Raw genomic sequence first — 9,552 nt, forward strand, 5'->3', positions numbered from 1 at the left:
ATTTATGTAACATTATATATATTTATATAACATGATATATATTTATGTAACATTATATATATTTATATAACATGATATATATTTATGTAACATTATATATATTTATATAACATGATATATATTTATGTAACATTATATATATTTATATAACATGATATATATTTATGTAACATTATATATATTTATATAACATGATATATATTTATGTAACATTATATATATTTATATAACATGATATATATTTATGTAACATTATATATATTTATATAACATGATATATATTTATGTAACATTATATATATTTATATAACATGATATATATTTATGTAACATGATATATATTNATATTTTATACCTCTTAGGCTGTCCATTGGGTATTACAAATATCTATGTACATGACAAATATCTATGTACATGACAAATATCTTTGTACATGACAATATCTATGTACATGACAAATATCTATGTACATGACAAATATCTATGTACATGACAATATCTATGTACATGACAAATATCTATGTACATGACAAATATCTATGTACATGACAAATATCTATGTACATGACAAATATCTACGTACATGACAAATATCTATGTAGATGACAAATATCTATGTACATGACATATCTATGTACATGAGAGAAACATGTATGTAAAGACATGTACTGCGTGATGAATAGTAAACTCTGTACCTCCAGTATTCTGTAGTTTTATGTACAAGTCTAGATAAAGACTCTCCCCGTCTACCCGTGCTAGAAGATGAGTCATGAGATTCCTAAACAATAAAAAATTAGACCAACAGAAAAAACTAAATAAAAAATTAGGCCCACAAAAACACTAAATATAAAAATTAGACCAATAAAAAAACTAAATAAAAATTTTTGCCAACAAATAAAAAATAGATAAAAAAGAGGGTTGTTTATTTTCAGAATGATTTTTGATGATTTGGGAAAAAATGCTTAAGAATCAGTGAAGCTCTCATTGTTGATTTTTAGAGCTTTACATAATGTTGTTAGTCCTCTTTTGTATCTTAAGATTTACAAAATGTTTGTTAATTTATTTAATAAATTGAAATTAAACGTCAAATCCTATAAAATTAAACCACTAAAATTGACATGCCAAACAAGAACTTAAAAGGTAAAAGTATTGTGTGTGAACTAGTAAAAACAGCTTTCTTTCAATGTTTTATTGAAAGGAATTGAGTTTTTGCAACAAACTCAAATCTTCTGGTCCCAATATCTTTGCAACCTGATGGTGCAAACCTTTGATATTTCAAGCTTTGACTATTATATTTATAAGTATTATTAGTTTGAAATATCAAAGGTCTACGACATTGGGTTACAATGATATAAAGATTAGAAAATCAGAGTTTGTGGCAAAAACTCAACTCCTTTAAATTGAAAACGAAAAAACGGAAAGCGGGATTAATATTCCAGGTCTTATTAGGATAGAAGATTAGTTTAACTCAAGCATGTTTTACCTTAGCTTCCAGTGCAGAAAGTATACTGGATATATTCTCAGCTCCTGTCCTCATTTCTCGCGCTCTTTCTAGCCTAGGATATTATCAAAAATGTTCAGTATTATAGAAAACTTGGCTTGAATACAATTCTAATGGTTAAAAGCAATACATGATAACATTATATTAAATGCAAGAAGTAGGAGATTTAATTATAACACGATGGTTTCCAGTTTAAAATTAATAAAAAATGTCAGATATTTAAGCGTTTTCCGTGCTGAAAGGGAAGATAACAAATTTGGAATGCTGATGATCCAAAAAAAAAAATAATAAATAGGTTACCTTTAATGATAAAATCTACTATCCCCGCCTTGTAAACGAATATAAGAATCCAAACTACCATGGTGATTAGGAATATACGGGACACTACACGCCGCTGGGCCCAGAAATTTACTACCTATACAATTTTAACACTGTAATTTTATAATCCTTATATATTTGCAACTTGATGGTGTAGACCTTTGATATTTCAAACGATGAATTCAGATAGTTCAATAGTCAAGGTTTAAAATGTCAAAAGGTTGCAAAGATAAAAGATTAGACGATTAAAGTTTCTGGTGAGCAAACAGACTTTATACCATAAATACAAAAGTTTACAGTTCTCTGTCAAAACAACCGAACAAATGAAAACAGAGTCTAAAACTAAAAAATGTGCAAAATTTAAGTTGTAGCTTAACAGTTCTGAAGGGAAATTTGAATTTCCCGGGAAAAATCTGAACCAATCAGAGAAAAGAATTTACAGAGAGATACGTAACCATAGCTCATCAGCTGTTTTTAAATTTTAAATTATTTACATATCCGAAAACAAAACATATTTCCAGTTACAACCGTTTTTTGGATCTACATGCAAACATTAATTAATCTAAAACATAAAATTTATTCAATCAAAGTGTTCACTTTTAAATATGACTTTCTCAGCTGAATGATGATTGATTGATTTCGAGATTTTGGGTTTAAATTTTGACTCGTCGATTTTGGCGAGTTAAATATTTAAACCCAGGATTAAAATTCAGGCTTAAATAAAGCCAGAATTGGCATTTAAGCTGAAACTTAACATTTAAGTCGGAACTTTTCGTTCTTTAGTTTTAGATATTAATATTCTACGCTTTTAAAAGTTTTTTCTCTCTCGATATTTCCCCTAAATAAGCATGCATGAATGAATAATAAACCAGGGTGTTTTGACTTTTAGAAAATATATAATTATACATACTTGATAAATGATATTATACCTGAACCCGTTTAGGAACTTTCCGCGGTGGTGCCGTCAGTGATGGTGCAACTAGGCTAGGACAACTAGAGGTACCATCAACTTCATACCGTCCACCTGGACCTGTACAGTGTAACAGGGTAACATACATTGTAAAGTGTAACTTACATTTACAATATACAGTGCAATGTACAGTGTACACTGTACAGTACATCGTAAAGAGAACGTAAAGTGCGTAGAGTACAGAGTACAAAGGCTTTAATCTAAAGAATTTCAGCCACGGCTTAAATTTGAAACGCGGCTCAAATACGGTTGGTTCCAATTAAAATTGTATTCAATGTTTTAATATTTAAGCCGGCACTCAATTGAAACTGGTTTTGGGCGGATTGGAGTCGCGGCTCAAATCCATTAAATTCGGATTCAAATCGATTGAAAAAAAAACTGGGGACTTACAGGGTGTCCCACGAAACATGACAGTTGGTAAATAGTTTTGAATGTCTTCTTCCATATGCTGTATTAGTTATCAAAGAATTTTTGCAGTTCATTTAGTTTAAAAAAAAACTTTACTCAAATATATTTTACTTACTTACTTACAAGTAACGTATCAGCTGTGTTGAGTTTACACTGTACGCTACGTACTGGGGTTACAGGAATTCAAGAGGTTTTCAATAGATCTGAGATTATCATACATAGATCTCTGTACAGACAAAGTATTGAAGGCAAGAAGTGTGGAATATGAGAGAGAAGGAATCGACCCGGCCCTCCCTACCATATGATAATACAGGCTTTGCAGAAGGTACTTCATTTGATGCTATCTCATTTGGACTACTGCCGTTTGAACTATTGTTCTTTTGAACTATTGTTCATTTCAACTACTGCACGTGGGACCACGTGAGTAGTTTAAATGAACAATAGTTCAAACGAGTAAATATATTGCTCATTTGAACTATTTTTTAGTTCATTTGAACTATTAAAATATTATTAATGAAATAAACAAAAAATAGTTCAAAACTGAATTGGGGTAGAAAAATAGTTCAAATGAGCAAGAAATGCGTTGATTTAAACTACAGGATATGACGTCATGTCAGTAGTTCAAATGAACAATAGTTCAAACGAACAATAGTTCAAACGAACAATAGTTCAAACGAACAATAGTTCAAACGTACCATAGTTCAAACGGCAGTAGTTCAAATGAGAATCCACCCTTCATTTGAATAAGAAATATTTGTCTGATGTACAAATACCGTATATGTATTCAGAGTAACGCCAAACAAATACATTTTTTAAAATGCAAAAATATTGGCAATACAATCGTATTTTTTATAATATATAATCGGTTTTATTTAATATGGCACAGTAAAAAAACACATTTATAAAAGTCCTTTAAAAAAATCTTTTTCAGATGTAAAACCTTCTGCAAAGCATGTATAATCATATGGTCATGATCATATGGTCTATTCCTTCTCCCTTATATTCCATAATCCTTGTTTAAAGGGTATTGTAGTATTTCGGGCATTTCTTTCTTCTCTTTGTATGTAGCGTCACGGAATTATGATTACAATCCCCTTTAAGACTTTTAAAATAGTCTCCGAGAAGTTGTCTGCTGCTAATTTTGACTTACCTGAGGATGCTGTTGACCTACCTGAAATTTGCTGCAGAAAGATGTTGGCCTGTTACTGCTGTTGACCTACCTGAAATAGGCTGCTGAAAGATGTTGGCCTGTTGCTGCTGTTGACTGAGGGACTGGGAGGACGTCTGAGAGGAGGGCCGAGGTTTACGAGACAAGTTACGCGGCATTCGGAGAACATCCACCAAACCAGTTCTGAACAATCAATCAATCAATCAATCAATAAATCAATCCTCAAATCTTTATAATGATTATAAGAGCAAAACAGGGGGTATTGATTCTGACGATTACCCCCCCCCCCCCGTCACCCTAAAATTAAAGCTTTCTCATCTGTGGCCAAGGCCCGTAGACACAGCTTTCTAGCTTCTCTCTTTTTTTGACTGTTTGTTGTGAGTGCCTAGGAGGCAATTACTCATAAAACTCTTAATATGATTCATTACATTTTTTTCCATTAATGAACGAAACTTCTTAACTATCTCCTGAACATGATATTCTAAAATGTTAGTAGGAGGTATGAGGATTGAAATCATAACTTTGAATATAATGTACGAAAAACTATCTAAGGAGGTACAAATACTGAAAAATGTCTTCATATTTTAAAGGTTTTAGAGGGTTTTTTGATGAAAATGTTGAAAATAAAACTTTAGGTGAAAAAAATTTGTAAAATTAAGAACATCAAGAACGAATTACTGTAGTTAAGCCAAATCTAAAATTTAAGAGCAGGGGGTAACTATGATCCAAACAACATCAAACAATTTTATTTAAGGTACAGACCAATCTTCCAACTAATCAATCAATCAATCAATTAATCATTAATTCAATCCATTAATCAATCAATCATCTACAATACCAAAAACCAGAACACCAACCTAAAACTCCACCCTCCATCCAACCAACCATTAGACAATAACATAACCAATAACCAACTTAGTACCTACCAGAAAAATAACTAATTTTCAACTAACCAATCAAACTAACCATCTGATCAACCGTCCATCCAATCCATCAAATATCGAGCAATTCAACTCACCAATTGCCTAACTATATGCCAAAGTACCTGCTGATGTCCATGGAGAAAACTGTAACAAAAAAGAAGTGTTGAAGATAGAAATCACAGAGAAGACCCATTACAGCAAATATACAAAATTCCTAGAATAGAAGTGTAGTCAGGGGCCATAAATAATAATAATAATAATAATAATAATAATAATAATAATAATAATAATAATAATAATATTAATAATATTAATACCTTGACATCGAGATGTTCTGGTGTTGATACAATACTACGAGTAATTACCAGAATATTTTCAAGTCCAATAAACGCATTTGCGTAAGGAACCAGGTATACGTATCCTAGAATAGCGTCATTTAACGACGTATTTGGGTAGGTACCAATCAAAATCAATTGCTACGTACTTATGTCCAGTGTTACGTAGAAGGAAATTATGTAATATATAAGGATATTATGTAATATTTCAGGAAATTATGTAATATTTAAGGAAATTATGTAATATTTAAGGAAATTATGTAATATTCAAGAAAAAATAATGAAAATTTGTGTTTATAAGTATCAGTGTGTACAAATTCTATAAAATATTATTTAACCTGTTCCTCCTAAACTCTGCCCCGTGAGCCCTAAAGACATAAAAAGAGAACCAAGAATAGTTATAACTGCTGTTAGAGCTATTCCAACCTGAAGCAAACCATTTAAACACAAGACCTTATACATTTTTCTAACGTAGATGCGGTTATTGCAATTTGCTATACTGTTCCAAAATATGCAATATTTAATATGTTACCAGTGCTGAGGATCAATTCAATTATGATGCGGCTCCGGATCCTGGATCCGTGCTGTAAAAGCTGGAACTGGATCCAGGTTGTGAACATTTCTTTCAAGATTTACTGGGTTTTTTTAACATCAGAAGAATTTTCAAATTAATTTTCTTCTTTTTTTTGCTTATTTTCGATAAACAATTCAGCATTAAATATTTTTTTGATAATCTCTCTTTTCAGATTCGGGTTTTAAGAGCAAAAAGGTGTTTTTTTCTTCAGTTTTTCACTGATATTTTTTCCATGGGATCCGGATTCAGGAAGCCAAAATATTGCGGATCCAACAGATCCGGATCCTAAGCACTGTCTGTTACAAGTGAAAAAATAAAAATGCTTTCTCGTGGATACAATTAATTATATTAAATCAAATTATGATATACAAAATTAAATTGACATGAATGAATTATTTAATAAATTAAAATTATGAAATAGATGAATTAAATGATTTCCTTAGACTGTATGAGATCAATCTTCCTGCAAGAGTAGAAGGTGTAGAAGAATAATCCTGGTTTATACTTCATTAACAACGTTTATGTTATTAACAATAGATGGGGGGAAGGGGGGGGGATGGAGGTAAGAGAGAAACATGGAAATAAAAAGGGGGGAAAGGAAATACTCAAAACCTGTTACATCGTCTTTTTAACATAAGGGGGGGGATGTTTATGGGGGGGGGAGATCAAGACAGAGGGGTTGGGAAAATGTTGTTAGACTTCCAAAGATAAAAGATTTGAAGTGTTAAAGTATTCCTATAAGAAGAGCAGTGTAGGGTATATATTCAGTTCCGTTTATTTGTTCCGGAAAATGAATGTGCACAAGTCGACCGGAACTATTCCCTGGGTGCAGAGGGTACAGCTAAAATATAAAAGGTGAGAACTTTTAAGAAAAGATTTGAGGTTAAGCCAATGAGTAGTAGCATAATATTGGTGTGGCAGCGGCATCCAACCTTAATTGTTTTTTTTTNTCAAATAATCTGGGATAAAAGTTCTTTACTTAAATTTTTTAAAAATTGATATATTTCTGAAAATATTAATGGCATATTTTCTTTAATAAACCAATATAAAATATAAATAGTTAAGAGAGAATACGGCAATCATGTTTTCTGCTAGTTTTCATTAATGACAATGTACCTGTGAGAGATGTTGACGAAGTTGATTAATAAACTGTGGTTTATGTTGACGAAGTACTAGGGTCACACTGTAAGTTATAATCCGTTGTCGGTTTCTAAATATTATCATTTTCTAAATTATAGTTTTTACATAAAATTCTATAACAGAGGCCAGGGAACTGTATACTATTAAATATATGAATTATTTTTTATAATTTTTCAAATTTTTAACAAAATTATGACAATATGGAATCCATGATATTTACATCATTGCAACCCTGAAACTAGGGTATCAATGTTAGATTTAAACCCTAGGCATGCAATTAGGGTTTCCAGCGAAAAGGGAAAATAGTTTATATATTTGGTTAGCCCTATATCCCTAAACAACCAACTATTTACCTTACTGGATATTTGGTTAGCCATGTATCCCTAAACAACTAACTATTTACCTTAATGGATATTTGGTTAGCCCTGTATCCCTAAACAACTAACTATTTACCCCACTGGATATTTGGTTAGCACTGTATCTCTGAACAACTAACTATTTACCTTACTGGATATTTGGTTAGCCCTGTATCCCTAAACAACTAACTATTTACCTTAATGGATATTTGGTTAGCCCTGTATCCTTGAACAACTAACTATTTACCTTACTGGATATTTGGTTAGCCCTGTATCCCTGAACAACTAACTATTTACCTTACTGGATATTTGGTTAGCCCTGTATCCCTGAACAACTAACTATTTACCTTACTGGATATTTGGTTAGCCCTGTATCCCTGAACAACTAACTATTTACCTGACTGGATATTTGGTTAGCCCTGTATCCCTCTGCCTCAAACCAAACATTATATCCGCAAGACTTGAGTGTCCTGAAAAAAAACTAGGTCAATAAATATATCTGTAGAGTTATTTAACTTTAACAGTAACATTTTTTAAATTTTGCGAAAGAAAAAAATTTCATAGTTTCTTAATTCAATATTTTCACATTTTTTCATACGGTGATAGGCAATATATCAATATAATGAAGACGACTTTCAATTTCAATCTTAATTAGGAACACAGAGAAGCTGTTAATAAAAAAGCGTCTCTTTAATTACTTGTAAACTTGTAATTCGAAAAAAGCTTGATAACAATTAAAACTTACTTTCATTTTATCGTATTTTTATGTTTTCATGTTTACGTGTTTCACATATTTATATCTTTAAATTTCTATACTTTTACACTTTTATACTTTTACAATTTACACTTTAATACTTTTATAATTTTATACTTATGTACTTTTATACTTAAATATTCAATATTTTAATATTTTAATATATTTTAATACTTCTATACCTTCTCGAGAACTCTGAAAGTTAAAGACTGTATTGACCACGTGTCCATCCTCCTTAAAAACATTAATATATTATTTTTTCACATTTTCTATTCATTTTTCATGTTATTTATTAAATTTTTCACATTATTTATTCATTTTTCATGTTATTTATTTAATTTTTCATGTTATTTATTCAATTTCACATGTTATCTATTCGATTTTTCATAATATTTACTCATTTTTCATGTTATTTATTCAAATTCACATGATATTCATTTAATATTTCATGTTATCTACTCAATTTCTCATGTTAATTGATAAATTTTTCTTATTAATTTATCAATTTTTCATTCATTTATTCAATTTTACATATTATTTATTGAATTTTTCATTTTATTTATTGAATTTTTCATATTATTGATTCAATTTTCATGTTATTTATTCAATTTTACATGTCATTTATTCAATTTTTCATTAGAAGATAAATGAAAGTACTAGAAGATAAAAAAGAAATGGTTGGAAGATCAATGAAAAGATTAGATGATGAATGAAAGGATTGAAAGATGAATGAAAGGATTAGAAGATAAATGAAAGGATTGGAAGATGAATGAAAGGATTAGAAGATGAATGAAAGGATTGGAATATGAATGAAAGGATTAAAAAAAAGAACTGATTAGAAGATGAATGAAAGGATTGGAAGACGAATGAAAGGAATGGAAGATGAATGAAATAATTAGAAGATGAATGAAAGGATTAGAAGAAGGATGAAAGGATTAGAAGAAGGATGAAAGGATTAGAAAAAGGATGAAAGGATAAGAAGAAGGATGAAAGGATTAGAAGAAGGATGAACGGATTAGAAGAAGGATGAAAGGATTAGAAGAAGGATAAAAGGATTAGAAGAAGGATAAAAGGATTAGAAGAAGGATGAAAGGATTAGAAGAAG

The 9,552-nt window shown here is 30.3% G+C and overlaps 1 protein-coding gene across 1 annotated transcript; it reads right to left on the reverse strand.

Moving 5' to 3' along the window:
- Positions 1-2,372: 2,372 nt before the first annotated feature.
- LOC111698461 (sterol regulatory element-binding protein cleavage-activating protein) lies at positions 2,373-8,686 on the reverse strand. Its single transcript, XM_023468806.1, has 11 exons — positions 8,630-8,686; positions 8,091-8,163; positions 7,314-7,407; positions 6,933-7,038; positions 6,636-6,691; positions 5,962-6,049; positions 5,606-5,709; positions 5,411-5,502; positions 4,418-4,548; positions 2,749-2,849; positions 2,373-2,381 (listed from the first exon to the last, which is right to left on the reverse strand). Exons 2-11 carry the CDS (start codon positions 8,138-8,140, stop codon positions 2,373-2,375), a joined length of 831 nt encoding a protein of 276 aa, XP_023324574.1. The 5' UTR covers positions 8,141-8,163; positions 8,630-8,686.
- Positions 8,687-9,552: the final 866 nt, after the last annotated feature.

Source organism: Eurytemora carolleeae, unplaced genomic scaffold (genome assembly GCF_000591075.1).
Source record: "Eurytemora carolleeae unplaced genomic scaffold, Eaff_2.0 scaffold164, whole genome shotgun sequence".
Lineage (NCBI taxonomy): Eukaryota > Metazoa > Arthropoda > Copepoda > Calanoida > Temoridae > Eurytemora > Eurytemora carolleeae.

What these genes read in the sequence shown, in the direction of transcription:
- LOC111698461 (XM_023468806.1), bottom strand. Translation starts at nt 8,140, where the DNA reads ATGTTTGGTTTGAGGCAGAGGGATACAGGGCTAACCAAATATCCAGTC. An exon ending in CTACACTGCTCTTCTTATAG is followed by an intron (nt 6,692 to 6,932) that starts GAATACTTTAAC and finishes AGTATAAACCAG; the next exon opens with GATTATTCTTCTACACCTTC. An exon ending in GCAGAGTTTAGGAGGAACAG is followed by an intron (nt 5,710 to 5,961) that starts GTTAAATAATAT and finishes ACGCTATTCTAG; the next exon opens with GATACGTATACCTGGTTCCT.